Source organism: Lipophrys pholis (genome assembly GCF_963383615.2).
Source record: "Lipophrys pholis genome assembly, chromosome: 11".
Taxonomy (NCBI): Eukaryota; Metazoa; Chordata; class Actinopteri; order Blenniiformes; family Blenniidae; genus Lipophrys; species Lipophrys pholis.
Window position 1 is genome coordinate 4,375,905 of NC_137631.1, and position 14,480 is coordinate 4,390,384.

Below are 14,480 nucleotides of genomic sequence, written 5' to 3' on the forward strand. Positions count from 1 at the left end.
GGGCACCCCTGATCTACAGGTACAGAGAACTATCTATATGAGTGTCTCTAATACTGTAAACGGTTGAATGTTAGTATATTTTATGGAGGTGCTTGGGTGTGAACATGTATATTATGGAGGGACGCTGTCTGTATGAATATGTATCTGGGTGTGAATTCAACACTGTAAATTTATTCTTATATATGTATATTTGTGTGTGTACTTGCTGTAGATATTTATACATGTAAAACTATATATTTTACTACAGAAAGATAATTATAAACCATGACGATTGAATATTAGATAAGGGGTAGAATTAGATATGTTTTACTTCTTTCTTGAATGTATATTTATAAGTATGTGTGAAGTATCCATTTTTTTTCTACATACATTTTCATAAAATATAACTTTAATTACTTGTATTATCATCAGTAGGTTTATATATGGATTTATATATATGTATGTGTGCATATGGAGTGTTTGTGATCGATGCAACACAGGAAAAGATGGAATGGATATGTTGCGAGAATAAAAAAGTGAACGCCACCTCTGAATTGTCTGGAGAACACTAAAGAAGTTTTTAAAAAATGATGATACATGGACAGGGCTCGACATTAAGGACTGTCCGAAGGTCCGGGGCTAGTAAAAGCTTTGCCCGGGCAAGTGAATCATCTTCCCAGCTTGCCCGAATGGGCTAGTGGTTTTTAGGGATGGAGCCGATCCGATCCGGGATCGGGTTTCGATAAACGTAATTCATTGATCGGAGATTTCTGATCCATGAAGCCTCGTCTGCTTTACTGTTACTGAAATGATTCCACAAGTGTTTCCCTGCTGCTGCTCTGCTCGCTGGCTGCAAACTGTGGACTGGATTTCCTGAAGGGAGGTGGGTCTCAATGAGACGAAAAGTAATAAGATAAGATAAGATATCCTTTATTTATCTCACATGTGGAGAAATTTGCAGTGGTACAACAGACAGGATAGTAAAAAAGAAAAAAAGCACACATAGCAGAAACTAAAAAAACTGATAAAAATACAATATAATAAAATAGAAATAGATATTAAATATTATGTACACGGTGCATAGAAGTGTGGACATGTACAGAGTATGGGGTCAGGAAATCCGTTCCACAGTTTGCAGCCAGTTAGGAGGCTAGCGTAGTAGCACTGTGCTATCCAACTTTCATGACAACGTGTCACTGTTTGAATGGATTTTACACTGAAAACACCACAAAGCAACAAAGCAAAGTGGATGTTTGCAAAGCAATTCTACAGCGAGGCGGCGCTCTGCAGCCAGACGTCACCGTTCCAAAACTCCAGCTCCCCGAGGAGAACAGCACTGACATCAAAACAATGAAAAGCAGCTTCTTCGCTGGAGCAGGCGATTCACACCTCCGTGAAGCTGCGTCCTTCTCCACGCAAAACTCCCTGAAAATAGTCCCAATTATTTGTGTTGTGTTAGAGCTGGAAGCACTGCTGTTTGTGTTGCGTTGCTAAATAATTAATAATAAAGCAATTAATGAAGTGTTGAGGTTTTAAAGCTAGAACTAGTTTATTATGAGACGATGACGTCACGCAGACCCCCACATTGTCCAACTGGATCAAAAATACTTTGTACTGCTTCCTTTTCTGACTTGATACTAATGTCAACTTGTCTTTTGGGAGAATACATGTATACATTAGTACATTTCATACTTTACTGTAGAGAGGAGTTTATTACAGCCTCATTTAAAGTCAACAATAATGATAATAATAATATCAAAGCAAACAGAGCTCTGCTGTCAGAATCGTATCGGCAGATAAACAAATTTGGGTATCGGGATCGGAAGTGAATAAACGTGTATTGGTGCGTCCCTACTGCAGTGTAGATGAGCAAGTTCCTGAAGCTGTCCCTCGATCAGACGCCTGAAATAAGAACATTTGAATGTTCATGAATTGAGCTTCAATACTTGTTTTCAAAATATTTTTGTGACAAACTGGATCCACATTTTGTCAGTTTGTCTTCTACATTACTGGACTCTGTAAATCATTAATGCAGTACTTGAACATAATACAGACAGTTGTTTTCAACTATTCTAAGGTAATTGAAATGACTCTGTTAATGTGTAAATAAATTAAATATGTAAATAAACTCTGCTAGGCTAAATGTTTCAGTACTGTGTCAGAATCTGCACAGATACTCTCATGGAAAGAAGTGTTGATGGTAAAAAAATTTGGGTGAAATCCTATGATGTTTGTCTAGTCATTTTTAATTGGAGTCAAATATACCTCAAGTTTATTCAGAAAACAATTACAAAAACATATTCCAATGTATTTACTGGTCGAATTCATACATTACCCAAGCTTATAAATTTCCATTAAACTTCGGGCAAGTAAAATCCTTAATGCCAAGCCCTGCATCTCCAACTCATGTGTTTACTCTATCTTTTTTTACACGCCAACATTCATTCAATCAGTGCAGCAAAGAACAAACGCGTCCCCACAGTGCCGCCTGCCGGTCATTTTTTGTAACTCCGTTCGAGTGTCCACAATCCAGAAGTCGTTGTCAAAGTAGAAAATAAAAGAGTATCAAACAAAATCCTTAACGTCAAGCCCTGGTGTTGTATGTGGTACTATAGAATTGAAGTTGAATTCAACAGAATTTATTTCGATTGCAGCTTCCCACGATCATAAAAACATGTGCCTGAAGACATGGTGTGCATGCAAGCTTCTGCGCTTTAAAAGCACATTGAATGCACCTGTGATGCATGCAGCTGCAGCAAGCATATGACGTGTGTGGATCGATAAAATACGGAGTGAGCGATTGAGAACATAGCAGAAAGGCAGCCTTTGGTTGAGGAAAGAAGGCAGGACAAATTTCGTCTTCTGGAAACATTCAGTCAGGCAGAAAGAAATAATTATCAAAGTTTCTCCCGCTGCCGTGGCTGTACCCAAAGCAAACATGACCAAATTTGCATGTTTTGCAGGAGCGCGTGTCGACTGTGGCAATTAATTTAGGGTTCGAGCCCGAGCAGAGCTGAGCGAGGCCCTGTTAGAATGCAAGGAATTACTGTGCTCACTGCTGCATTTTGGACGGCCTCAAACGCTTGTGAAAATGTACACGCGTAATAAGTGGCAAAAAGTTTTACATTTTATGGTCCTTGTGCACATTTCTGGCAAAATGGCTCCATAGCGTCCCCTACATTGTTTTCACATTTGTAACATCTACACGAGCAACACGTTTCAACTACATTCAAGACATTTGGTAGATGTATGCAGCACATAAACGTCCCTGACACCCCTACTCTCAACCCAACAGGAAGTCAGCCATTTAGCGTTACGCATGAAATGCGTGAAACACAATCCTCCAAGGCATTAAGTCCTAGGTCCTGTTTACATGACAACGTTTCACATGACAACACCTAATCCGCTAAAAAAAAGTAGTGTGTTTACACTGCAGCAGCGGACACAGAGACAACGATGTAGTTAGTCTGCCGGGCCACTGGAGGGCGCTGTTGCTTGATTTTGTAATGAAACTACACAGACGTGTGTGCAGAGAAGAAAACACTATAAATGTGAAGAAAATGGAGAGAACCTGACATCCGTATGGACTGATGATGCATCCGATGCTATCAGGGTGAGTCTCAACTATTAAACGACTGATATAGACAATAAAACTAGAATATGGACCGCGGGTCGTACCACTACGCGGCCGCCATGTTTGTTTACAACTGGATGAGCAGGAGGGAGGGGGAGAGATGCGCAGTAACAGGCTCCGTCGCCTCCATCAGTCTCTGCAGGAGGGATTTGTGCCGTGAAAGAATCTTTCCACCTTGGGAGCCGGATTAAAAACTTTGTAGATACAGCGCATCCGCAAACTGGTGCCGTGTAAACGGACCCCCCAAAAAGTGAAGAAAGTTTTGCGGATACACTGGAATTCGTTGTTCGTGTAAACGGGGCCCTAGACACCTGAAATTTGGCCAGCGTATACAAAACGTCACTTGTCATCATCACAGTGTGGCTCTAAACACATCCATTTGCTAATGTTCCTTCACAGTCATAGCGCCACCTATTGCGAAGAAGAAGTTTAAAGAATGGACGGACTACTATTATTCCGCGCTCACAAAAATGCCGAGACTGGGGGTGAGTGGGTGGAGCCACAGAAGTGATTGGACATCGACTCACGGGGAGGGCTTTTGTGCAGCAGGCTCAGCCCACGGACACGGACACGGACACGGACACACACACACACTTACCTGGAAAGCATTAATGCTAAATTCCTTTCTAAACCAAAGACCGTAAGGCCATAAGGCCATATTGAACAGTGCAGGGCGAACTGAACGGTTCAATATTTTACCCAGAGCAGTTGTTCCCTCATAACTACCCAAACTCCATCATTCCACCACATCCCTACCATCCTACAGCAACTTCACTGGCTCCCAGTCAATCAATAAAAAAATATATACACAATCCTTCTGTCCACCTACGAGTCTATCAAGAGGAGGCAGCGCTTCAAGCCATTCTGCTTCCCAGCTCTGGAACTCAGTGCCACTTTCCCGTCTTCAAATCCAAACTAAAAACATGTGTTCAGACTTCCTACTCTACAACTGTCTCACAGAGTACGTTGTTTTTTAATCCGTTAATTCCACCTACATTTTATCTGCCTTGTTATTTTGTTTTCCGACAGTGACCTTGAGGTTCTTGAAAGGCACTCGCAAATAAAATATATTCCTCTCACTGCTGTCATCTCTCACATCACTAATACTTTTTAAAGTGTTTCAGTGAATGACCATTAAAAGGGAAATCAAACGTGCGTAAGCTCAAGAATGCAGACTGACCGACACAACAAATCTGCATCACAATCTACACTCCTCAGTGAAGTGGCCCCCTGCACGTGCTCCTGCTGTCACACATGTTGACCTGAGAGTGGTAACAGCTAGCTTACACACACACACACACACACACACACACACACACACACACACACACACACACACACACACACACACACACACACACACACACACACACACACACACACACACACACACACACACACACACACACACACACACACGTTCGGTATGACGCTAACAACACAATCACCTGAGATCCACAGCTGCAGCTGACACACAAAACGTTCTCTCTCACTCACTCACTCACTCACTCACTCACTCACTCACTCACTCACTCACTCACTCACTCACTCACTCACTCACTCTTTCTCGTGCGCGCGAACACACACAAACACACACAACGACACACGCGCACGCACGAAATGAGACACACACGTACCAGACGCCGCTCCGTCTTCCTCGGCTCCTCCTCCTCTAATGCCGCCTCCCGGGTCCTAAAGCCCGCCCACCGGCAAACGCTAAGGGTTTGTTTTTTTTGAAAAACTTTATTGAACACTGAAAGACAGATCAAGAACAAAACTCACTGCATCGTAGACATTAAAAAAAAAAGATTGTTTTGGTGAAGATACACTTGAGTAAAAAAACTGTGTGTGTGTGTGTGTGTGTGTGTGTGTGTGTGTGTGTGTGTGTGTGTGTGTGTGTGTGTGTGTGTGTGTGTGTGTGTGTGAGTCTGTAATAGTTACACTGAATTGAATATACTCACAGCACACAAAAACATAAATATGAAGACATGCTTGTGTTATTGGTGTGTACATCAGGGCACGGCCGTAGCGGCCGTCGAGGTGTATGTGATAATGTGTACGCGATAAAAGAAAACTAGTTAAAACAATGCTTTGGAATTGAGTGGTTATATGAGTAGTTCCACCAGGTTACCATAGGAGGCGCTGCAACTACACAAGGCAGCCAAACTAAACGTCCACAAAGAAGAGCACAGCCTCCTCCCTGTATTGTATTTCATAATCATTCTTCTCCAGCTTGTTCAGTTTAGCTCGAGTCAGCACTGCTTATTGACAAAGTTGTTTGTTGTGCATCGTTTTGTGAGTCGTGTCTGCTAACAGACGGGGGATGGTTCTGTTTCAAGCGTTAATCCATTTCGGTCAGACTGACCAGTTTCACTTTTGTTTACTGCCAGATTTTATGAATTTACATTGATCCTTTGTTTACTTTATTCACACGATGAAGAGGCTGCACCAAACAGCTCTGGGAGGAAGAGTGTGGAGAAAAGGCAGAGAGGTGATGAAGGTTAGAGAGACCAAGTATTTGTGGTATTTTACTAAACATACAGTTACACTGTGGGTGAAATCTGAAGTGAATTCAGACATACGAACAGTGAATATAACATCTGTTTTTTTATTTGTCAGAAGAGGTGAAAGTTTAAGAACAGAGGCAAGAAGAGGATGGAAGAGGGCAGAATGGATGACAGATAGGAGAGAGGGAGTGGTTTATAAAAAACAGGAAAACACAGAAAGAGCATATAAAACTAAATAGAACAAGAGAGCAGGCGGAAGGGGAGGGGACAGAAGCAGTGCTATAACAATAAAACATTAACAGATAGAAATAATTTCTCTCTTCTTAAGCATACAATTTGCAGTTCTAACCATAATGACCCCAAATCAAAGTTTGGTGAAAAGCATTTACACTATAATATGAAGTGGGAGGACAAATATCCTGGTTTCCATCTTCAGCTTCAGAGGATTCTGCTTACGGTTCTATCTGTATGTCATTAAGCACATAAACAATTGCAGTGTTCTTCAATGAAGGATTTCAAGACTGGAAAAATGCAGTTGTAGACAATATAGATAGGAGTCATTTCAACTTAGAGGAGGATCTCCCTGGTATTTGATTAAAAGGTGATTAAAATAATTTTTGTGTGTGTTTTCAATGTGTTTGTGCAGTGTGAACAATCAACGTTCATGAAAACTAACTCGTGTTGCTTCAGGGAGTCTTTGTTGGTTGAGCGCTTGTTGCTGCAGATGATGTCACTCTCCATGGATTCTCACACACACTTATACATGTCATATACACATAGTGTTTTAAATAAATGCACAAATGCAAGCTTATTGTTTTTGTAATGTTTCTTCTTCTTACTATTAATATAGTAATAGTTTGTTTTTCCGCCGCATCATTAGACCCAAATTTGACCCCCTAAACTTGCTCAAATGCTCACCAATTTTGGCACGCTCATCAAGACTGCCGAACAAATATAAGAAAATGTAAAAATTAACCCGCAGAGTGCCAAAGTGTGCTCTCCAGCGCCACCTAGAAATACTAAACCAGCCACCTAGAAACACTAAAACCGCCACCACGGCTCCTAGGAATGTATATAGGGAGATCAAACCAAAACTCCTTTGTTTGTCTCATCGAGACCTAAAAATCTGGTGTTCCTACCCCTGACCTAAAGCCTTTCAAAATAAGATTTTCAACAAAAAAAGGCCCTCAAGCAAATGCTATCTCCTCTTAGGGCGAACATCGTATTGGCTTCAAAACAGGATTAAATGACAGACGCTTCTGCTCAAAAATTGATTGTGTACAACTTTTTGACTACTTGAGCGGTTTTGAGTTTATTAGCCGTCAACTCTCCGAACGCCTAATCCCCTCGCCTGCCTCCTCTCTTTCAAATACATGGGGAAAAGAAAAAAACTCTGAAGCATCTCTCTTGAGGGAACACCTCGAACAAGTGGCGACTGTGGCTAAACTGTGACTCTGATTGAAAAAGCGACCAGATCAGAAGCACGACAAGAAGCTGCCAAACAAGACGATGTAACACACGTGGGGGAAAATTCCATAAAACATGACCTTTTTGATGAGAGAGAACAATGCTGTCATGTTATTTGTTCCTGCAATTTCAAACCACATTTATCATTGATTCAGATGGAGCAACATCATGCGTCTGTGTCAAACTGCGCCTCCTAGTGTCTAACGTTTACGTCTGACTGCTTCCAAACCCACACAGGCTGAAAGACAACAAATTTTCCTCTCAAGAAATGATAATTTTATGAAAAAAATTGTATGAAAACTGGATTCTGAGGAGTTATTTTCAAAATATGTAGATAAAATCCATCCTCTCCCACTCTGTAGACATCACTAACTGCAGGTGGTCACAACACTGTTGCATCATTCACACCCAGGATTGCGCAATACCATGAAAGTCCTTGTTTATGAGCAAACATGCTATCATATGCTACATAAACTAGCTAACATGCTAATGTGTGGCTTGTGGACGAGCCAACATGCTAAAGTGTGGGGTTTGAACCAGCTAACATGCTATCGTGTGCCACATAAACAAGCTACCATGCTAATGTGGAGTTCGTGGACTAGCTAACATGCTAATGTGTGGTTTGTGAACTAGCTAACATGCTATCATGTGTGAAATAAACAAGATAACATGCTATTGTGTGGTTGTGGACTAGCTAACATGCTAATGTGTGTGACATAAACAAGCTAACATGCTAATATTCAGTTTGCAGACTAGTTAACATGCTAATGTATGGTTTGTGGACTTGCTATCATGCTAATGGGTGATTTGTGGACAAGCTAACATGTGGTTAGTGGAATAGCCAACATGCTTACAAGCGATTTGTGGACTTGTTCACATGTCAAAGCCTCAAACTCCTTCAAAATAAAAGTCTGTGTTTTATGACAATGCAAACCTTCAAATTGGATATTAAGTAGTATTAAGTTTAGCTAGGCTAGGGGGTGATCTGGTTTTCAAAATAAAAGCCCCACATTTTTTTCAAAATTAAAGTCCTTCGTTGTTTAAATTCCATTAAAAATCTTAGAAATTGATGCTACATTGTTAGCTAGGGGTGAGCTGGCATTCAAGATAAAAGCCCCAAACTCCTTCAAAGTAAAAGTCCTTGTTTATTAAAAATCACAACAAAGACTGATAATTGGGGATTAGTTCAGGTCATTTAGTGGGCTTTCAAAGTAAAATCCCCACACATTTTTTAAAATAAATGTCCGTTTATGTTAAAACATTCAAAATGTATATTTGAATCAATATTTAAAAGGGGTCAGAGGCCATAATTGGGCAGACCCTGACGGGCCAGAGGCGAGAGTGTGAGGTCCCGAACAAGGCTGCTTGCATATTTAAAGTTCGTTGTTTTGTGTTTTGCACCGTTACACCAAGAGAAATTCCTTGTACTGGAAATGTACAGTTTCTACAGTACCTGGCAATAAAATCTTTGATTAATATTATATGTAAGCAAAAAGTATTTTTTTCCAATGGAGCATAAAAACTGTGAAAAGTCAAGCAAAGACTCATTTATGTTCAATATTAAACAAACAATCAGATTCATATCAACATTTTATTTCCAACACAAATGGAAAACACATAATTTAACCTTCTCACTTGATTTCGGGCTCAAACTGGACTTCCTGAATTAGATTTCCCAGAGTCCTTCATGACTTCACCTCTTTGTGAGTTTTCACGTGGCGCAGCAATTTACCACGTTGACTGAAACTTTTCCCACATGTTTCACAAGAATACGGCTTCTCACCTGTGTGAGTTCTCTTGTGGACCAGCAAACTACTCCGTTGACTAAAACTTTTCCCACATGTTTCACAAAAATACAGCTTTTCACCTGTGTGAGTTCTCTTGTGGACCAACAAATGACTCTGTACACTAAAACTTTTCCCACATGTTTCACAAGAATACGGCTTCTCACCTGTGTGAGTTCTCTTGTGGACCAACAAATTGCTCTGTACACTGAAACTTTTCCCACATGTTTCACAAGAATACGGCTTCTCACCTGTGTGAGTTCTCATGTGGACCAACAAATTACTCTGTGCACTGAAGCTTTTCCCACATGTTTCACAAGAGTACGGCTTCTCACCTGTGTGAGTTCTCATGTGGCGCAACAAATGACTCTGTACATCAAAACTTTTTTCACATGTTTCACAAGAGTACGGCTTCTCACCTGTGTGAGTTCTCTTGTGGACCAACAAATGACTCTGAAAACTGAAACTTTTCCCACACGTTTCACAAATTATTTTCTTCTTCTCGGTGAAAGTTCTTAAGTTTTGACCTAATTTAGGTTTTTTACAGACATTTTTCCCACATGTTTCCTCACAAAGAAGCTTTTCACCTTCAGCCTGTGTCTCTGACTCAGGAACCTCGTCCACACGGTCACCAAGAACTATGGTGATTTCTTTCAGCTCCACATTTCTAGTTGATTCTGAGTCGATATGTTTTGTCACATGGTGGACTTCAGAGTCATGAGAGAGGAGCTGCTCAGTGTCCGGTACTTCTTCTTGTTCACTCAGGGAACTTTGCTCCTCACTAGAGGGAACCCTAAAGGAACCACTTTCAACCTTCAGTAGAAGCTGCTCTCCCTCCTGGCTGGTACCGAGTTCCTCATGCTCCTCAATCTGTGGAGGTTCTGGTTCTTCTGGTTCCTCTTTAATCTGTGGAGGTTCTTCTACTTCTTCTGGTTCCTCTTTAATCTGTGGAGGTTGTGGTTGATTCAAGAGCTGCTCCTCCGTGCAGTCATGGTGCCGTGGGAGCTCTGGAGAGACAAAAAAGCACAAGATTAAAAGTTAGTTACATTACTTCTATGGTTGAAGCTTAAAAAAAAAATAATCTGGGACTCAAGCGGACTTTCAAACTTTCATTTAAATTTAAAAAAATAAATAAAAAAAGTGTGGTCGTTACATTATTTCATGATGTGCACATTGAGCTGCTAAACAGCTGGTGGATTTACGATTATTTAAATTAAAAGGTGCAAGCAGCGTTGACTGGGTCCTCGCACCCCCACGCAGATTGGAATGTGTCGCATGATGAGGTTTTCTGCACATCTCTCCACTTCCTGTTTCCAGCAGGTGGCGCTATGCCCAATGGTTGTGTCTGTTGACAGTGATGAGATATGGACTGTCATGCTACAAGTATGCTAATTAGAGTTGTGTAGTGTAGCTAAGTAGTGCATATGCTTATTATCCTGCATGCTAACGCTAGCCCTATGCTAATGCAAATACGTTATTCCCAATGGTTGTGACTGTCTTGACTGTGATCAGACGTGGATCTCATGCAATGTGTGAAGTTACGCCGTTTACGTTTGTGAGAGATTTTGATAACTTTTTCTCTTCAAACTCTTTTCTATCAAAAAAGCCCAAGTTGAAGTAAATTGGAGTTTCGTCCTGGGATGAGTTTCCTCCAAATATACAACTTCCTGTTGAGTGTTTGGTATGGCAGTAAGAGAGTCTTTTGTTCGTCTTGGCCTGTTACATATGTGTGCCGATTTTCATAGCTCTCAGTGAAACAGGATTCTGGGGCAATCTTTTTCCAATTTTGGAGGTGGCGCCGTTGAGCCATTTCGCAAGTCACATGTGTAACTCTCCCAAATTACCAAATTGCTGGCCAGACAAGTGTGCCAAGTTTCACAAAATGTTATGTATGTTAAGGCCCTCAAAAATGTGTCAGCTCGGACTGAAAAATAATAATAATAATAACAGTAATCCCTACAGCTTCAATAGGGTCCTATGCACGGTTAGTACTCGGACCCTAAAGCGTGGACCCACCGCACAGTACGTGCTGGGGTGGGGCAGGAGGGTATGGTACAGCAAAACGCACCCAGGTCCAACTCTGTCGTGCGGCCCCACCGCAGACAGTATGGTTAAAATGTAGGCGGGGTTGTGAACGACACTGGGACAGGCGAAGAATGCGGAAGCGGCCGTCCGAGTAAAGCCTTGAGCTTCGTTCTCTGTGACACAGCACAAACTTTCTCATTGTAAACAGCAGCGTCCAGCTCCTGCTGAATCTCCTCCTCTCCTGTCACTGAGAGGAGCGTCTGCACCTCAATGTTGTGTCACGCGGTGATGCTTCAATAAACCAAAACAACCCGTGAGCGCAAAGTGGTGTATGGAAACAACTACGGGAGGCAAGTCGAGAATGACGATCTTCACTACCAATCAGAAGACGGCTGCGTTGTCGCTCCTCCTCACAGATCCGTTCCTCAGTGCTAGCGACCTCAATGGAGGGGTGACGTCAAATCGTAGACGGTGGTTGTGTTTTTTTCTATAACATCCACAACTTTTTTAGTGGGACCACGTGAAAACCTGTCCCACCCCGGCACAAAAAATGCGACGGGACCGCGGCTTTATAATTCCTACGGTGTCAATAGGGTCCTATGCTCCGTCAGTGCCCGGACTCTAATAATCCGAGAAAATCTAATAGGGTCCTCCTGCACTTTCAGTGCTCGAAACCTAATAAACCTTTTCTTGTTGGTAAATTCCACATACAATATTTCCTTGGGGAAAAAGGCAGATGCTGTGTTTTCTAAATGCTGTGCTGTTACGTTGAAGTAGAGAATGGAGAAGAAGGCTGAGTGTATCTGGAGTTACCAGTCTGCTGAATAAAGGCGATTAAAGATACTAAAAACTTAACCGACACAAATCCCGCTTCTGTCAGCGGTAGATAAACCAAACGGTCATAATGACGGAGATCTTCCACCACTCGCATTCATGTGTCCATTCAGACGTTTCCATACCTGTTCTGTGGAGCTTCATTTGAGATTTCCAGATGTTTTCCAGCAGTCTGCGCTGGCGATCAATCTCCTCCTCATACTGGATGAGAGTTTGTTCAAACGCGGTAAAGATTTCTCCGGCAGCAGCAGTTAGTCGCTGGGTGGTCCAGTCTCTCACAGAGTGGTGGGAATCGTCACGTTCACCATCAGTGACAGTCACTTCAACAAGATCCTCCTCGTCTTTAATGTGTGGAGCTTCATGTTCCTCCTGCTCCAGACTGGAGCTCGTCTTCTGGTGACCAATGTGTTGCTGTGGACTCTCTGGAGGGAAACAAGACAAAAGTCACTGATGTGATGATGTGAATATTTTACAGTGAAGGATGGATGAGACAGGACAGGCTGCATTTAAAATAGAACCATTTAGAAATAAAAAGTCTGCTTATTTCAATAAAACTGACAGTAGCTGTGGGGTTTAAAGAGTAAAGGAGAAAACTATCTGGATGTGTTAGTGTGTTCTGGTTTGATGCAGATAAAAATCTCAGGTCATGTTTCATTGTCTCGTCAGGAGGCATGCATGTTCAATACATGGCCATGTTTTGTTTTAGATATCTTATTTAAACCCAGCGACTTCGGACATTACAAATATAGTGATTCTTTTGGCAAAATATCACATCCACTGTTCCAAAAGGAAAAATAAGAAACCACCATTTCCTGTTTTATTAATGAATTTAAATTGTATTTTTCAGCACTGCAGAAATTGACGGAGTGTAAAATAGCAAGAAAAATGTATCATCAGCTATCCAAATTCTTGTTATGTGTTTTTCTTTTGTAGACATTGACAAGTTTCATTTGCTTTGATTTCGATTTAAACGATGATTGATTCATTATTGAGGATGACTTTGTTAATGGCCCCCAGCATGTTCCTTAAAAATGTTGAATGCTGAGATTATCTTTCCTCTACAAGAGTTTGTAATTGTATTGTTTGTTGTTTCATAAATAAAGGTTTCAAAAAAATGTTTTGCGTTCCATGAAGCAAACTTCTTTTGAGTTTAACGGGAGTTTGCATCTGTGAATGTTGCAATTACGCCGTCTGCTGGTTCCATAGCTCTTTGTTAGTTCACACCGCTCTACAAGAGAGAAACAAACAAACAAACAAAGAAGGGAAAACCTAAAGTCGAACGCTATCTTGAGCTTCCTTACTTTATTTACACTGTGACGGCATAAGCTTGCCGCCACTAATATGTTACGTCGTCACAGCCAATCATAATGTGCCACGTCATCTGAAGGCGCACACCAGAAACACTGCACAAGCCATGTTAGCATATTAGCTCAGACTGTGTCAATAAATCACTTCTAACAGCACAAACCAGTTTCCTCTGTTTGTGATACAGATGCTCCGTTTAATGACGAAGGTTTCTGACTAACAATCACTCCTGTTGTTTCACTCTGAACCAGAACTGCAGCCGCAGCCTCATTTCTGTCTGCGAGCTTCAAAGGAAAAGCAACGATCGTCCACGACTCACATTCATGTCTTCATTCTGACTTTTCCATACCTGTTCTGTGGAACTCGACTTGAGGTTTCCCGCTGATTTCCAAGAATCTGCGTTGACAGTCCATCTCCTCCTCGTACCGGACGACAGTTTGCTCGAACATGTTGAATATTTCTCCGGCAGCAGCAGTGAGTCGCTCGATGATAAACTCCTTCAAAGACTGAAGTGACGTCATTGTTTCTGCAGGAGATGAAATATTTCCTCCGTGAGACTCGAGGACACTGCGGAGTCCAACAAGCTCCGAACAGCCGCCAAACGCTTCTCCTTCTTTTCTTTAAGGTTTAACAGCAGCTCGCATCCACCGTCCATCCATGCTACCGCCCAGTGTGTGAACTCCTGCGACTTCCGGATGTGATAGGGGGCGGGGGCTTTTTTTAATTTATTTTTTAAATTGGATGATGCAACAAAAAATTATAAAGGAATAAAAAAACTTTTCCGGCATCTCGAAAAGCCAGGGAAAGCAAAAAAACAACAACAAAAAAAACTGAAGTAAAAAAAACCCAACCCCTGAACCTTTGTTTCCGGGTCAAAGTTCATCAAAATGGAGTCATCCAAAGTTTCTTTCTTTTTTTTTTTTTTTTTCAATTGAACAAAAGTGC

General features: G+C 41.5%; 2 protein-coding genes across 5 annotated transcripts in view; both read right to left on the bottom strand.

Annotated features, from left to right (window-relative positions):
* immp2l (inner mitochondrial membrane peptidase subunit 2) overlaps positions 1-5,294 on the bottom strand; it is a 39,480-nt gene extending 34,186 nt beyond the window's left edge. For 2 of the 4 annotated variants that reach the window (XM_080475653.1, XM_080475652.1), the window contains exon 1: positions 5,251-5,294. The gene's annotated coding sequence lies outside the window, so the exon portion shown is untranslated. Of the gene's footprint in view, positions 1-5,061 lie in introns of all 4 variants that reach the window. The other 2 variants (XM_080475655.1, XM_080475654.1) reach the window with 2 other exon arrangements.
* Positions 5,295-9,166: 3,872 nt separating this feature from the next.
* On the bottom strand, positions 9,167-14,154 carry LOC308117020 (uncharacterized protein). The gene is made up of 3 exons (XM_080475609.1): positions 13,885-14,154; positions 12,356-12,652; positions 9,167-10,378 (listed from the first exon to the last, which is right to left on the bottom strand). The coding sequence occupies exons 1-3, from the start codon at positions 14,054-14,056 to the stop codon at positions 9,273-9,275; spliced, it is 1,575 nt and encodes a 524-aa protein (XP_080331735.1). The 5' UTR covers positions 14,057-14,154; the 3' UTR covers positions 9,167-9,272.
* Positions 14,155-14,480: the final 326 nt, after the last annotated feature.